Source organism: Copadichromis virginalis, linkage group LG17 (assembly GCF_057382275.1).
Source record: "Copadichromis virginalis isolate Kocher_CV1m ecotype Utaka linkage group LG17, C_Virginalis_male_GT1.1, whole genome shotgun sequence".
Lineage (NCBI taxonomy): Eukaryota > Metazoa > Chordata > Actinopteri > Cichliformes > Cichlidae > Copadichromis > Copadichromis virginalis.
Window position 1 is genome coordinate 31,040,484 of NC_140634.1, and position 17,803 is coordinate 31,058,286.

The 17,803-nt window shown below is 41.8% G+C and overlaps 1 protein-coding gene across 1 annotated transcript in view; it reads left to right on the forward strand.

Moving 5' to 3' along the window:
* Positions 1–13,962, forward strand: part of wnt5b (wingless-type MMTV integration site family, member 5b) — a 44,152-nt gene extending 30,190 nt beyond the window's left edge. Inside the window, exons 2-7 of the mRNA XM_085436043.1 lie at positions 2,965–3,113; positions 3,989–4,076; positions 4,360–4,519; positions 7,834–8,126; positions 11,971–12,129; positions 12,215–13,962. Of these exons, the coding sequence (XP_085292169.1) occupies positions 2,965–3,113; positions 3,989–4,076; positions 4,360–4,519; positions 7,834–8,126; positions 11,971–12,129; positions 12,215–12,514 (1,149 nt within the window). The 3' untranslated portion in view covers positions 12,515–13,962. The remainder of the gene's footprint in view (positions 1–2,964; positions 3,114–3,988; positions 4,077–4,359; positions 4,520–7,833; positions 8,127–11,970; positions 12,130–12,214) is intronic.
* Positions 13,963–17,803: the final 3,841 nt, after the last annotated feature.

The window sequence follows — 17,803 nt, forward strand, 5'->3', positions numbered from 1 at the left end:
GTAGGGGAGACCGGGGATAGTTGTAACATTTTTGACATTTCTGTCTGTAAATTGGAGCTCTTTTAAGGTAGTGGATTCAAAACGTAATGCAAAGTATTTACATGTCTCGGCTATTAAATAGTGCAGCTATTTTCTCTGCAGCACAATTACCCATTGCATGGTATGGTCTCAAACACGAAGAGTGAAATGTTACAATTAACCCCATAGTCTGGGTTAGTTGTAACATATCCTGGGGTAAAATGTAACACAATGAAATAAGGGTACTAACAAAACATTAACATGTAATCTTTGTTTATTCAACACATGAATGCACTTACATCCATTTATGTAGCTCTGTGTGTGTGTGACAGAATGCAGAAATCTAGCTTTTGAACATATTCCAACCCCCCAAAAAAGACAAATTATGGAATTTTCTGCAACTGAATATTTAATTAATTTTGGTTGGTCTTCCTTGAGTTTGGCCTCATTGGCTCAGTGGGCATTATAACTTACAACTCTTGCACCAATTTTGAACATAACAATGAAGCTGAAAAAATGTAGTTGTTCACCAGCATTGCAATTCCATTACTTTTTATCATGGCTTACCTAGGTGTGGTTTGCAAAGTGCTTCAGAAAGATGAGGAAATCTGTTTCTTGCATCCATCCTGACTTATTTCCACTACCAGTACTTCCTACTGGTCCATCTCTGACACAGAGGTCTGCATAATGTATGTGTGGGAACACAAACAGTGGAGGAATTGTGTTGCCAATGGCATTAACCGCATATACAAAAGCGACCAGTGAACCTCTCTCTGCTGATGTCGTTGCCCCAACTTGTTTAATATAAGTTAAAGTAATAGTGTGGTAAGTTGTAACATCTGCATTATTGTTACAACTAACCCAGACTGTTGCTGTTACAACTGACCCAGACTCCTATAGCCATGAACTAGCTAACATTACAGCCAACGGCTAAAACATTAGCACTAAAGACCTACACAGAATATATCCCCATAGACATACAAATAACATAATTTAAGTTTGATGAGTTTAACTGCAAAGCAGATAATGCTATTAGAAACTGAAATAAAGTAGAAAAACTTACTTTTTGGCATACAAATTACTTTTTTTCGTGTTAAATTGTCTGTGTTTGACAAAATGTGCTGATTTTTCACATGTGATAGCAGAACTGAATTGGGCATGCACAGGATGAGTCACATCATTTGAAACTTAGCCCTGATTGGAGAAATTGGAAGTGTTACAACTGACCCACGTTACAACTATCCCCGGTCTCCCCTATAGCCACTATAACCTGTGGGCAGTGTGTCGTAATATTCTCGTATCCCGTCGTTGTTTCTGAACTTGGTGAACCTTATGGTGGTTTTAAAAGTGGTCAATGCTCTAACGAAGCCCAGTATATACCTGCTTGATTAATGTTCTGAGTAGTTTCTCTGGACTTCAGGAACTCCAGTCTTTTCCTTTTTCTTCCCTCCGGTTGTGGACGCGCTCTTTTGAGAGGCATTGAACCACATTAAACAGCCTATTCCTCCGCAGGTTCACCGCCCACCGACCCATCGTAGTTTGCTTTTGACCGGGTTATGAATTGAGGAGAACTCGCTTCAACACGCCTTCTCTTTACTTCTAGACTTTTCATTACTCCTGAACGCGCTCGCGTGTGTGTGTCCAGCTACAAATGTGAAATGTTTGTGTGTAAGACGTGGTAGCATCGCCTTTTATATTTGCTGACCAAAAGAGAGAGGATTAGGCGATTTTGAAGCACTCACCTTTTATTCAAACAAATTATTCACTTCAGCTAGTCAAAGGAATCTGACCCACGTGAACTTTTTTTGTAGGGTTGATTGAGGTTTTTCCAAAACGTTCGACCCCCATCACGTCTTTCAACTTTGTTCGCTTATTGCGTTTAAACGCCCCAGAGTAATCCCTCTACTAAAATATATTTTATATATACAGTTTAAACACTGAAACACTGTCCTGATTACATTTCACCCAGACATAAACGTAAATAAATAAACACTTTTCATTTTTAATTTAACTTAGTAAAATGTCCCAACTTGATGGACCGTTTATTAAACGCTGATCAGAGAGGGGGAAAGGGATTAGAAAAGGTATTAGCTGTGTTATTCCGGAGGTGATGCTTAAAATGGTCACCAGAGATAATCTCTGTCTATCTAACAAGTTTTTGCTCATGTCAAATCCCAGTGAACAACAACCTCATAGTCCTCACAGGTGTTAGAAGTGGTTTGGCGTTGAAAGTTCACAGTGTTAAATAGTCATCTGATTTTCTTGCACACAATCACCGGTGCATAATGTATAGAGGACTGAGGAGGGGAGGGCAGAAGAGGGTTCTGAGGTGAAGTGGGGGTGAGAGAAGGAGGAGGAGTGTATACGAGAGAGTGTGTGTGTGCGTGAGAAAGAGATAGTGGTGGTAGTAGTAGAGTGGCCGTAAGGGGACAGGAAGGGCAAGGAACAGTCGCTTTGCTGCTCAATTAGTTTTTTAATATCCTTGTTAATCTTTTCTTGAGGCAAAAACGGGATCGCACTTTTTACTTTTGTACTTTTGTTTTATTTATTTTATCATAAGGCCCTGGATTTCTCCAGGGAGAATTCATATCGCTCTGTGCGTAAAATCCAAACTCATACCAAAGTATTTTACGCACGACTTAGACCTGGGATTTCAGCGAATAAACTGGATTATTTGACCTTTAGGAAAACGTTAATGTGATTTCAGATTACCCAACGACAGTAAGGTCACCTGAAAATTACAATCTCCGTCTTTTTATTGGATTTTTAAAAATTGCTTTTTGTAAATATAGTTGATCAAACTAGAGACGAGAGGATACAGCAGGCAGAAACAAGTGGTCGGTAGGAGCAGATTTCGTCGTACTCAAACCCGCCGCTTTGCCTCCCGTCAGGCCTCTAAAAAGACTGAGCAGGACGACTCCTCATTCACTGCTCATGTCTCCTCAGCAGAGCACTTTCCCGGCGTTGAAGCGGCGGACCATGGACAACAGGCCTGTCCGGACAAAACGAACCGGTGCCGTCCGACATCTGCTGTTGGCTGCCGCCTTCCTTGTCTGCAGCTCGCAACTGCTGATGGTGGACGCGAACTCGTGGTGGTAAGTAAATGATTGCGCACTGGTTTGCACTGGTTTCTGAAAGTTATGGTTAGTAGAGTAACGGCGACTAAAACGTGGGTGAGTGACCCTCCCCAAATTTTGTGCCGTCAAGAGAGCAAATAAGAAAAACATCAGATTCGCACAATAGACCAATTTTTGTTGATTTCTGTCATGCTGAAGCATAATGAATGGAATTTCTTTGAGCCATGGCTTCACTTTGTGCTGCTTCTTGCATCTGTGCTTGTGTGTGTGTTTTGGGGGTTAGTTTTGCGTGGTGCGCTAGTGGTGGGACACTAACAGTGAATGGAACAAATGTGAAGGCTCTGTCACAATATTTACTCTGGCTGAGCCCCAAATGGCATTGCATGGCGGGCTGCTGCTGTGCCTACAGGATCGCAAATTAGCCACACTTGTTCTTGACTTACAAAAACTTACTGCGGTGGCCCAGTTCAGGGTGGCTCTGTGGAATGATACTCCTAGAGGTCAGAATGAAATTACAGGACCAGATGTCCATCTTAGAAGTCTAGCCGTTAAAACAGCCTGAGATACTCAGTAGTTTGCACTCATGTTCAAGACTAAAAGGGAAACTTTCATAGCCCAGGTGATCTGAATAGATTATTACATGATTTTTCTGTGTTAGGCAGTCAGATTTGAAAGGAAAGGAAGTGGCTGCAGAGATGTTCACCAGAAGACTCTTATCTATATTTTATTGGCCACTTGTACCAATAAACCCAGCATGTGTCTGAATTTTTGCCCTCTGCTGTGCTGACCTCTACTCACAAAGGAGTCACAGATTCCATAAACTCAGTTTGAGGCATTTCTGTTTAAATTTCAACATCTACGGTTTTTTAGTTGAAATGACCTCTGTCTCTCAGGTCACTCGGTCTGACCCCGATGCAGCGGCCAGAGATGTACATTATTGGAGCTCAGCCTCTCTGCAGTCAGCTGTCTGGTCTCTCCCAGGTAAGTTAGTATCTGTGTGCTTTGGAAACGATTCTCCTCTAAGTCAACAAGGCTTTTATTTTGTTAGAATAAAAGCATATCTCAGTTTTGCACCTCTGATTCTTCTGCATGATTTTTTTTTTTTAAGAATAAGCCTTGATCTTCTTGTCACTTCCTTTTCTGTACCCTTTTGCAACCTAACTGGGGAGCTGGTCGAATAAAAGCGCAATTTCCCTGCAGGTACCACTGAAATATAAAACTGTTAACCAGCTAATGTCTGCTAATCTTATCTCTGCTGCTGCAGGGTCAGAGGAAGCTGTGCCAGCTGTACCAAGACCACATGACCTATATTGGAGATGGAGCCAAGACAGGCATCAAGGAATGTCAGTACCAGTTCAGACAGAGGAGATGGAACTGCAGCACAGTGGACAACACTTCAGTGTTTGGGCGGGTCATGCAGATTGGTGAGTTTACTGTAACTGAGGAGGGAAAAAATGTGATTAAAAGGGCATGACACAGCCTTTAAAAGCTCTCAGACAATATGAGACTAACAGCAAATTACAATCTTGTGTTTTCAGTTCTTTTTCTGGGATTTTATCTTTTCAAAATCTTATCACCAACTATTCTATAAATGCTTACATGTGCTTGTTTTGTATGTCAGCTCTGTTTCTGTTGCTTCTTAAACACAAGATATTTCAAACTGAGCTCCTACCATCCTAGAAAATTCAGATTACATGTGTGTGGGTTTTATGGCCCTCAGTCAAAGCAGACAGATAAAGAAATGTCAGCGGCACCACAGCTAATGTGTGATGGCCTGTTTCAAAACACCATATAAGCAACAGATAACAGAGGCTCAGCATCCAGCCAAAGGCTCGTTTTCAACTACAGCTCTTACTTCATTGTGGCAGCATATGTCTCCTCTCTCTTATAGTTTTATTCTGGTGATTTTTTTTTAAGATTATCAGTTTTAAAAAGAAGATTTATTCCACTTTTTGGTCACATTATATAAAATAGGTAGCTACAGGTTTTGATTACATTTTTTTAGCCTGTAATTGTATCCAATAAAATATGGCATATATAGATATGAGTTATGTGGTAAAAAGATGGGTAACTTGAGGTGAAATAGCACAGTAGAAGTGGAAAGATTGTTGTTTGTTAGTGCAGTGGCATTAAGATTAGCATAAAAGACATATCACATAAATAGTGTTAAGCCAGATGCTACATATAACATATAAATACACATAAAACACACACATATATATATAAGGACAGTGTAAAATTATTTTTAGAGATATTAAGATGTCAAATTTTTTCTCATTATAAAAAGTGGTGTCATTAGAATATAATATGTGTGTAAAATAAATGTCCTTCAAAATGTTCCTATTTCCGCATTTTAGGCATGATAATGCCAAGCGCATGCTGTTCTATTTAAAGAAATCGACCATTAACAATCCCAAGAAATTATAAAATAAAGAGAAACAGAACTCAAATTCAGACTGAAAAACCTCATTAAAAATCCAACATATGACAACATCTGAAATATTCACTTCGACCCAACTATTACCGTGAAAAAAGCCGGTATACTTTACGCAGGCGCACTAAAACGAAAAATGTAGTCCTTCGATCAAAAAGACGGGGAAAAGAAGCAGTCACAAAGGAAGACTTCAGTAGGCATAAAACAGGAAAGGCATGTACGCTTTATGCATATCTCCAGTATTTTAATAAACAGATACCCGGAGCGCAGATTTTCGGATCGATAACTTTCGCGTCTAATTCCCAGCAGGCGATGTGGGAATCGCCTCATCAACAAGTATGTGCCAAATCCGCTGCGGGCTCTCTCACTCTGCTTCCATGCCTGTCTTTCTGTTGACAGTCTAGCTCCAGGTTTATATGGAGGTGTTAGTCGGTCCATTGTCCTGCGGCTCTTCTTTTGAAATGCACTGATGAGCTGACACCGAGCCGGCAGATCCGGACCTGCTATTTGAAGTCTAGGCTCCGCAGTCTCATAAAACCACCCGCTCTCTATCTCCCTGTCTTGTCTGGCTTTCTTTATCCTGCTGCATAACATGAACGGATATTTGCATGCATACCTTCCTGTCTTGACTGGCTGCTGTTGTTTCGGGGCCACAGAAATTGTCTAATATAGAGACCATTGTGCGCTATTTAAATAAGGGGGAAAAAGGAAAGTGAAAGTTTTGCGTTCTGTATATTAGAGTAGGGCATAAATACTAATAAATGGTTTGTATGTGTATAAGAATAATGTGAAGTAGGGTAATATTAAAAAAAAAAAAAAGCTGCAATATTGTAGCTGTAGAGACCATGACAGTAAGGTGATGGTGAGAAAGACAAAAAGCACATTTTGTTTAAATCTTTATTTAAATTGAACTTGAAGGTAAGCGCTGTGTAAGGTTACTCTTTAAATAAGCACTGTTGTAGCAGCTTTATGCTGGAAGCAAGGACAGAGGGTGTAGAGATCACTCAGTAAGGTCGTGCATATGGTATATTTTAAATACAGATATTTTGCCCTTTTCAAACACTCATATTGAAGCTAATCATCTCAGTGAATGCTGCCTCTACCAGGAAAAGCACTTCAAAGCTCCTTGTTATTCTCATGTAAATCATGGTGTTTCAGAGCACTTAGTCTCCACCTGTCAGGCCGTTGTCCTTGTCCTTGTCACTTCTTTGTGCGCTGAAGTGTGTATTAATGCAGAGAATAGGACAAGCAGGCTGTCTTGTGTATTCCACGTTGGTGTTAGTGAATGGAAATCATTAATATGGACCAGTCTGTGAAATGTATTGCACCCAGGCCACTTCAAAGAGCGACCAAGACTGTAAAAATACAGTTGTTTATTAGAAGCTAGTGGCATTTAAGCAAACTCCTTCAAAGTGCATTACTCTGGCTGGAAATTATGTAAATTGTTGTGAGATGACCATCTACAGTAAATGCACAGTGTGACAAACATTCCCAGAAGTTTCTTCCATGGATTTTTGCCCAGCTCCTTTCTTCTTATTCCTACATGTTATCTCCTTTAAGGGTCAGTTCACCCAAATTACACAAACAGATTATCTCTGGAGCCATCGAGTCATGCAGACAGTTCGGTTTTATTTGCTTTTCGGATATCCATCACTCAGATTTCTGCTTTTAGCCCCATACAATGGTGAGGATACAGCAGTACAATTCTTCTGAAAGTTCTTTATTTGTTTATTTTTTTCAACTAATCTCTCTTCTTTAAAGTAAAAAACTGTGGGAAGGAATGTTTCAGATGTATTTCCTTTTGGCTCTGAGCTCCACGAGTTCAGTTTTTATCGCATGAGTGCTGCAATGATGATTTGTAATCTGGTAGAAGTAACTCTTTAACGTTATGGTTGAGTAGCCAGGACTTGGACAGATATACCCAGAGGCCAACCACATGAGGAAAACTGATATGCTGGAGAAACCGATATGTTTACATCATCAAATGCTGCACGTGCATGATCTGGCATTTAAAGTTGTGGAGTTAACCAGGTATGAGGTCAGGGCCTCAAATCACTTCTATTGTCTATTGTTAGTTCAAGTGGGGTGTGGGGCTGTTAGCTGTGTGTTTGTGTGTGCGTATGTGTGTGTGTGTGTGCGTGAGAGAGAGAGAGAGAGAGAGAGAGAGAGAGAGAGAGAGAGAGAGAAGGGGTTATTTAGCTGTGCAGCTACCTGTGTTTCCTGTCAGTGATGTGACAGCAAAACTGCAGCTTTACTGTGTGTCAGAATTCACATGCTTAACTCCTGTTTTCCTTCCTCCATCAGGCTCCAGGGAAACAGCCTTCACCTACGCCATCAGCGCAGCCGGTGTGGTCAATGCCGTCAGCCGTGCGTGCCGCGAGGGCGAGCTCTCCACCTGCGGCTGCAGCCGCGCCGCTCGCCCCAGAGACCTGCCGCGTGACTGGCTGTGGGGTGGCTGCGGTGATAATGTGCATTACGGCTACAGGTTTGCTCGGGAGTTTGTCGACGCCAGGGAGAGGGAGAAGAATTACCCCCGAGGGTCACCCGAGCATGCCCGGATGCTGATGAACTTGCATAATAATGAAGCAGGGAGACAGGTATGGGACAACGAAAAAAAGCTTTATCTCTCAACAAAACCATCGCTGTGTTAACTTTCCCAAGGTTACTGTTGTCTTCTTCATATGTTTCCCTGTCAGGAATGTGTGTAAGCTGAGTGGGCCTCTGATTGCCTGACCGGGCAGTATTTATATGCCTGTGTATGTGGGTTATTTATTGGGAGGGTCCAAATGGTATACTGGTAACGCCCTTGGAGTCTGGCGGGGCTGACAGGTCAGAGCACATTCCTCCGGTGTAACACACAGGCACATACACAGACATACAAAAATCCAACACTGAGAGGGGCTTTAAAGGAAATTTTACAAGACATTAAAAACAAGAGAGACAGACTCAAAGCTGGGGTGGTATGATGGTCATTAAGCTTCCTTTCCACTCCAGTTACTGAACAATGGCAATGATGGTGATTCAACAAATGGTCTAGTAACTGAAGTTATCTGGAAGGTTCTCAGGTAGGGAGAGAAAGAAACCTCTTGCCTTTCTCTCTCTCTCACACACACACACACACACACACACACACACACACACACACACACACACCTACACCTTTCTCGTAAACTCTCCATTTGCCCATTCTGGTGTTCCCTGGAACAGGAGAACACGTTTATCTTCACTTAGAGAAGCTTTGTTTAAGCTGTTTACAAGACAGAGACGCTGCCTGTGCGTGTGTGTGTGTGTGTGCTCACCTCAGCTTCATTTGATTTGTGTATGAGACGGTGAGCCTAGTTTTGTGCATGTGTGCGTCAGAGGTCAAAGGTGAGGGTCTGGAGAGGTTGTGTTTCTGCTGAGAGTCCCTTTGGGGCTCTACGAGAGTATATGAGGGAAAGATCTACTGCTGCAGCAACCTTTCACACGCACAGTTCAGTGACATACGCATGCTTTTTTTGAATGACTTTTCCTCCTGTCTCCCGTTTGATCCTTTGCTTTCATTGTTGTCTGTCCATCGAAACGGAAGAGAGGCAAAGGGAGAGATGAAAAGGAGGAGAGCCACAGACAGGAAGACAGTTTCTCTCCTTCTCTCTATCCCCCCGGCCCCACCCTGCTTTCTGTCTTTCTATCGTGGACACGCTGGTTTGTCCTAAGCAGGATTTGTCTTGCTTGGTTGAACAAGGCAAACCACAGGGCTTTTGTGGAGGTGACAGCGGTGTCCGTGTGTGTGTGTGTGTGTCCGTGTGTGTGTGTGTGTGTGTGTGTGTGTGTGTGTGTGTGTTTGCAGCCTCATTTGATTTGTGTGAGCGGTGGACAACGTGGTCGTCCGTGTGCACAAACGTCTGGAGACAGAGACACAGGGTGAGGGATGGACCTCCGTCACACTTCTGCGACTCTCAAAGACTTTCGCACACTTACACACACACAGACACACACACACAAATACACACGCAGAGAGCTACTAACTTCCACTGTCTCCACATAAATCAAATGAGGCAGCGCTCGTTACACAGACCCAAAAAACAGCCAGACATACATTCCCGGCCTTTTTTGAGATGCCTCTGCTCTGAACACACAAGATCATTTTCAATCACTATGTCAGCCCCCGGGTCCTTTTGTTAAAGGGGGGGGGGGGGGGGATACACACACACACCACACACACACACACACACAGACACAGCTCCTAAACCCCTAACCCTGTCTGAGTAAAAACCTATTGTGCCTGACACAGAGACTGTGTCTCCACCACGGATCACTGAGCGTGTGTGTGTGTGTGTGTGTGTGTGTGTGTGTGTGTGTGTGTGTGTGTGTGTGTGTGTGTTCATCAGGTCCAGTGTCACTGTGCCTAGCAGGCATGACCTACCAAATAGCTCAGTGTGATGCTGGACACACACATGCATGGTTTGGTTTGAGCAACATGAGGCTATTGGCAGGTAGTAGTATGTAATGAAAAGCTCTATACATCAAACAATGATGTTCAGAGTAATGAAGGAAATGAAACAAAGTCACAAAATTAAGCACTGGCTGTGAAGAAATGTTAATTGGGAAGATTAGCACAGAAAAACATAGTAATGGCGTCCCCATCCTTGTTACGTGAAATGTTACTGTCGCTGTAAACATGTCATAAACCACACAGTCGGGAGTCTCAGTGAAAACAAAGGCTCGTAAAATTGGCAAGGAGTCATAAAACATGAGAATTTCCTCCTTTAAACTTATATCTGAAAGTTTTTCTTAATTCTCAGAGTCCCATTCTTCTGAAGCTACAACACATTTCTGAAAGGTTGTATTATATGGCCTTTCTATTCCTTCTGTTCTTTCAGTTTAAGTTAAACTTAAGAACGTATCAAAGAGAGAATCACCAAAAATCATTTTACCCTTCCACAAAATGACACTGTCCCCTGTTCCCCGACTGACGGGGGGTCACTGAGGTCGGTTCATGGGATTGGAGGGTGCCGAGTGCTATGCCTGCTGGGCAGTAAAGTAGAGGAGAGGGAACAGGGGTGGAAGGTGGGGGTCGCTGGGGAGGCTGTTTGGGACGCCGGGGTTAACAGAGGTGAGAAGGTAATTGAGATCAGGCAGTGTGAGGAGACAGAGTGATGGGTTTCGTTTGTCTGAGGGTGAATCGGGGGAAATCGGGAGTCAGAAGAACTCGATTCGGCAAGAATTGTGTGGAGATGCGCTGGAGTTTGTTTAAGTGGTTGTAGGTGCTTGCACAATACCAAGAACAATTTGTACTTGTTTGTGTGTCTATGCTTGGGGTGTGGGTGTGGGTTGTTTGGTTTGTTTATATTGCAGTTTAATTGACCTGGTAAAGCTGCAGGGGTGAAGGGCTCCCCCTAAAGCCCACTGCTGTGAGGACAATAAATCTTAGATTTCCTGTTCCTGTTTTTCTAACAAGGCCAAACGCTGTAAAGTAGGAGCTGTTTTATCTTAAGGAGGAAAAAAAAGCTTGTTCATGTGTTTAAATCAATAATTGTCATGTTCCAATTATTTTCAAGGGATAGTTTTTTATATGGGAACTATGTGGGAAAGACTACTTACAATAGAGGAACATTTCCTCCAGTTAGCGGGCCTTTTATTCCAAGTCAGCTGTTTGTTTTACTTTGGTGGGGTCATGTTGACAGCAGCGTCGAAGAACAGCACATATGGAGAAAAAAATCATTTTCTTTGCTTTCCATTTTCCCTCCTGTTTATCTGTTTCACTCTGCGTTCATTGTATAGCCCACCTAACAGAGGTTTCTTAAATAAACAGATAATTTTGCCTCCACAAAGCCAGTTTTGGAGAAAATGTTGCAGTGTGTGTGTGTGTGTGTGCAGCAACGTTTGTGCAGCAACGTTTGCACAACTCATCTCTTCTTTATGTTTTGGGGTCTTTTAATTGGCCGTTCCAACAGTGTAGCAGCTCCATGATGCTTTTTTATGTTCCCCTCTCACTATGTGCTCGCTGTAATGATGAGAGCTGAGCAGTTACAGATTTTTACCACTAGATGGCAGCAGCTTAGCAGCAAATCGATTGTAAATCTGCACCACAGAGCTGGAGCTAAAGCTGCTGACCTGGAGGTGAGACTGAAGCATCACAATGACAGGTATTAGGAGGAAAGAGAAACATGGGTTATTTTGCTTCAGCTTGTGCATAGTAATCCCTCCCACTGCACTTATCTCAGTGTATTTTACTGTATATAGTAACCTTTAGTAGTATAGTATGTAGACTATTTTTCTTTTTACTAATATTTCTTTATTCACTTTTTCTTCCTGTGCTTTGTGAATTTCCCCCATGTGGTAGTGTAGTAGTAGTGAAAATTTATTGTGTAAAAACTAATGTGGAGTTTTGGGGGGTTTTGATCTCTGTATACATTTTGATTATTTAACATTTATATCTTTTTTCTATTACTCCAACAGGCGGTTTACAACCTGGCTAATGTGGCCTGTAAGTGTCATGGAGTTTCGGGTTCCTGCAGTTTGAAGACCTGTTGGCTCCAGCTGGCCGACTTCAGACATGTTGGAGAGTTCCTGAAAGAGAAATACGACAGCGCAGCAGCCATGCGGGTTGGACGCAAGGTACTAAATCCATTCATGTCTCTGTCTCCTCCCTCAGGAGCCATTTGAAGTATTGCCTCTGCTAATTCTGTCCTTGATCCACCAGGGAAAGCTGGAGCTTCTAGACAAGCGCTTCAACCCACCCACCACTCAGGACATGGTCTACATCGACCCCAGCCCGGATTATTGCCTCCGCAATGAGACCACAGGATCGCTGGGCACCCAGGGCCGACTGTGCAACAAAACCTCGGAGGGCATGGACGGCTGCGAGCTGATGTGCTGCGGCAGAGGTTACGACCAGTTTAAGACCTACAAGCACGAGCGCTGCCACTGCAAGTTCCACTGGTGCTGCTACGTCAAGTGCAAACGCTGCACGACGCTCGTGGATCAGTTTGTGTGTAAATAGCGCACTTCAGGATTTGGAGGAGGCGGCGGTGACGACTAAGGGCGCCGGAGGTGACGGGACGGTGATGTTTCGAGAGTTTTGTTCAGGATTAGACGCACAAAAATCAGATTTCTGACAAATGTCCTCATCTCCCACCATTTCACATCAAGCCAAGCAAAAAGCAATAAATAAATAAATAAAAACTGCATAGCACCTGTGCAGCATATTCTTTGGAAGTAGATAACACATCAATGGATGGAAAGGTAGGGCAAAAGACACCTCGGATTTTTATTTCCCCCCACCCTCTGTCATCGCTTTCTGCTGTCGTCCTGATCACAATCATAAAGGAAACAAGCAAAGCTGATGGACAATGAATGATACTGAGGATGATCTGTGAGAGGAGATGTGACTGGTGTGAGATAAAAAAATAAATATATAATTAAATAATAAATAAATACACAACTCTTGATTGCTATTTAAAGAGACTCAAATAAACCCAGGACACAGTTTGGACCCCACCCTTCAGAGAAATCTATTGATGCTTTGGGAAAAGTGATCACTTGTGTCACCATTGTTTGTTGTCTGACCTTTTAACCCTGCGAGAGAGATTCTGAGATTTAAGAGATGTGTTATCATGCACGGCAGAAATGCAGAAAAGTTCCGATTGGTGGTGTAAATAAGGTAGGAAATTAATCAAAAAGATGAATAAATGAAAAGTAGGAATACACAAATGCGCGCACAAGCTGCATCTGTTTCTGTTTCACAACACAGTGAGGTTCAGGGAAAAAAACTCTTCAAAAGACTAAATGCACCACCTGTTTTGTACAAGTAGCAGCAGAGGGTGTAGTTGCTGCTGTTCCTTGTATCATCAAAGCAGTAATCCTGCACCCGTGACCTGACAAGTGTGACTATGCAGGTTAATGAGGCTTGGTGGTTGAAGCCATCGTGACACCACGGCTGTTTAAACAAGCAGCTCACATCGGCCGTCCGGCTCCGTGACCTTCACGTGACAGCAAAGTGAGCGAAACCTCCATTAGTGAGATTAATGTGCTGTACCTGCCTTAATGAAGCCACACTGAGAGACACGTTCGCTGTGAGTGGACATCTTCATCTTGCGTTGTAGCGCAACTCGATAAGAGCAGCAAACAGCCCCCGTGGTGTCGACTTAGCAGTCCTGTCGTAGCGTGATTTTTAGCCTGTTTCTATTGGCTCGGTTGTGATACAGATGTTAGATGCAGTTGGCACGAAGAGGACAGAGTGAGCAGGCGAGGATGGAGCGCGCCGTGGAAACTCATGAACGTGCAAAAACAGAGAGGACTTAAGGTTTATTACTTTTAACAAAAAGAACAAATAGTAGATGAGAACAGAAAGTATATTTTATTATTGTTTTTGATTCTCCTGTTTTCTATGTTTTTATACATGAGCATTACTGTGTATTCTTTTGATAAACTACTCTTTGGAAAAATGAGGTTTTCTGTGTTTTAAGTCTGCTGCAGTTCTTCCAGGAAAGTTTTTATCCAGGCCCTGTCTTCCCCATCAACATAATAAGCACAGACACGTCTTTGTCATCGGGGTGGCTGTTTTCTCAGGTACAGGCAGAACTTTATTAGGGACAACAAGACATTTAATCTCGACTTAATCTGCACATTTACATTTAAATGAACCTTAAATTACTCTTTCTTGATCATATCAGTGTTACAGTAGCCTAAAGACATGAATGTTCTCACGTCCATTGTTTTTATGTGGATGTATTGGTTTTTTCCAATATAAAAATATAAAATATGATGTATATTCATAAATGACCTTAAGGATCTGATTTATTAGTAGCTTACACTTATTAATCATTCAGTTTTCTTAACTTTCTCACGCCTCCTTGAGACCTTTGATCCCATCAGATGGCCAAACAGCTTGTCCAGTCCTGGACTCTTCTTCTGCTCTTTTATATCTAAATCATCAAGGCTGGATTCTCCCACAGCCTCTTTATGGAACCAGCAGGATGGCTTCATCATGTATCTGCAACTGTAAAATATCCCAGCAGAATTTGCCCAAAGCTGAATGTCAAGTGCACAGTCACGGTTAAGCAGGTCTGTACGGTGACCTTACTAGCAATCCCATTACTTTTAGCTTCTCACGAGTAATTGGATTAGACTACTGACCAGAGCACCATGACCGACCTACAGCGCTGTCCCTCTGTAATCCTCCTCACCTACTTTTGTAGGCAATCTGCACTTGCTGGTTAGGTAGTATGATCATTTCAGTGTGCACGTGTTGGTTGTGTATCTACAAATGCATACCTATCAGCCACAATATTAAAACAAGCTCCATGGCAGAATTGGCCTTCTTCAGCCAGACAAAACTACAAAACGAGGCAGCACCAAAGCTCTGCAGATCCTAATCACATAAAAAAATCATTGGTGTGTAATTAAACAAGGAAAATCCTTAGGGGACCACAGGAAGAAGCAGGGCTGCTCTCAGTATCTCAGCACTGGACACAAGGGGACATCCGAACCCACCGTTTTAGGCAGGTGGTTTTAATGTTGTGGCACATCGGCATATGTGTGCATTTAATGGAGATTAGAAGAGTGAAAGTGTAACCTGATGGTTGGTCTAATCCTTTTTACCTGACAGCCATCTGCTGTTGTGATGCTGCTAAGTTGAGCTCTCTGAAACAAACAACCAACAGTGAGTAATTCTTCCTTTCTTTGATGAGGCCTTCTCATCCCGTGAGAATATTACTGGTTATGTTTACAAAAATAGTTCAGAAGAGTATGGATGCCAAACTGTCTGACTTAAAGATGACCAGAAAATGTTTGCAAACCGGTCAGGAACACCATTAATGAGACCCGGCTCCAGGAAGACCTCTTGGCGTCTGACTGCCAGCTTGTTAGTTGTTTAGCCTAACCAGTTTAACGGCATATTTTCTTCCTTATGCACTTGGACTACATTACTGTGACAATGACTCACACAATTTATCATAACATCATAACATTTGTTTCCTTTCTCAGAGGTGTTCTGACATTGAGCAATGAGCTCATTTCCTGTACAACCTGTCCTCCCCACATGTTGGAGAAGGAGTTGGAAGCTCTGGTTGCTTGTCCCATGTCCAGCAAAAAGCAACCTAAGAGGCTGAAATCCTCCATTATGGGAGAAAAAATAACAGCAAATAGCTGTGAACTACAACAAATCTGATGTGTTTTACTATGCAGAACATGTTGTTCTTTGTACAAACCATAGTGAGTCACGGTGATAAAGTGTTATAATGTCATTGGTATTCAACTGCATTTTATTTTAGTTACTGTATTTAGCATCAACAAAAAGCTGCTTTTCATCATTTTACTGAGGCTGTACATTATGCCAGAAGCAAACTACACATGGGGATGTCACACGTGGTGTTTATAGATTATCCAGCAGCTGTTGTGGTTAAAGAGATCTATATGCAAACTCTCTGATCTGGATTAGCTGAACTGAAGGAGAGACACAACCCCACTTTTTCAGACACACACACATGCGCACAGTAACTCAAAAGCCTGATTCTGAGTCGGCTGCTCTGTTTGTGTCTTTTTCGTAGCTCAAAGACCAAGTTAACCAAAGATGCTCAGACACTTATCCATAAGCTCATTCAACCATATGCTTTCTGTAAGATTTGGCCGCAGCAGAATGGATCACTGAGTCCCAATGAACCAGAACATCTAATCTTCTGTAGATATGGAAAAACCATGTATGGTCAGTTCCCACATCAATACAGCAACAACTTCTTTCATCCTTATTGACGTTTATCGCATGGTTTGTAATTGCACAAAATGCCTATTCAGGTTAAAAAAAACACTGCACAATGAGGAAAGATGTAAGAAACCAACATGTTTATTAATGAAGAGTGACGCCAAACATAAAGCAACCAGGCGTCACGAGAATATACTAACATCAAGTTAAGCCAGTCTTGTTAATTATTCAGGGCCTTTTCAAGTGTTATGCCAAAACAGACTCAGTATTCAGATCTAGCAAGCTACACCTAAGGAACAAAACAATTAGCAATGCATAGTCTTCTTGTCTGGCTTGGCAACTTTGCTTAACTGAAAGCTACGTTAGTTAGTAATTAAAACTTGCCCTGGCCTGTGAAGGAGAGAATGAGAGGTGCAGTAACCTTAACAGGTTTGGTGGGTGTTACATCAGGTGTTCTATTCTTCTGTAAACCCTGCGAGGACACGTGCAAGTGACCATGGGGGGGAAGCTTGGTAAAATAAAACTTTCTATTGCTTTATTTGAACCTGTGGAGATGAGTTTATTCTTAATTACAGATAAACTTTTCTATCACTAACAGTCACCCAATTTGCAATTTTAATATGCTGTTCTCTTCAAGATAATTTTTAACCATTTTAACCGTAGTTGGCAGTGTGATCCAAAAGAAAATGACTCTGAGTGACACTTACCTTAGCAAAGAAGAAAACACAGGTGTGAATCTGGTTTAGGTGTGTACAGGTGTGTTGTGTCATGTTGTGGATACCTGGATCCCAGCAACAGTTGAAGAAACACTGTAACGCACGCCTATTAAATTCTGCACTGATAACTAATGGAAAGTTACTTATAATGTGAGGTAAACAATGACTTATTTGAGAGAAATCAAGTCAGTTTCTCCCCGGCATTTCTTAATTTTCTACTTTTACACAATCAAGTTTACTGTGCACAGATTAGACTTGTAAATGCTCAAATGTTCATGAAACATTTAAAATCAAATCAAATCACTTTTATTGTCACATCACATGTGCAGGCACACTGGCACAGCACATGCGAGTGAAATTCTTGTGTGCGAGCCCCACAAGCAACAGAGATGTGCAAACACAACAACACAAACGAGCAAAATACAAGAATGGCCAACCTGAAACTAATAAATATATGTACAATATATAATAGTATATGCATTTCTGGATGTGTATACTAAATATTTTCCTACGTGTGTGTGTGTGTGTGTGTGTGTGTGTGTGTGTGTGTGTGTGTGTGTGTATACACATTTTTACAAATTAAATAGTAAAAAAAAAATAATAATAATAATAATAATAATAATAATAATAATAATAATAATAAAATATATAAAATATACAGAGTTGAATATGTGCAGAACAAGTGGCATTTATATACAGTGTGGAGTGCATAATGTTGAAGTTCCAGTAGTGAAGCTGTAGTAGTGAATCATTATGATTTCATTATTTAGCCAAATAAAACCATCTTCCTGACTAAAGCAGGCAAGTCTTCTGTGTTTCTCCACTTGTTACAGAACCAACAGATCATTCAAATGGCCACAAACTCCAAAATAAC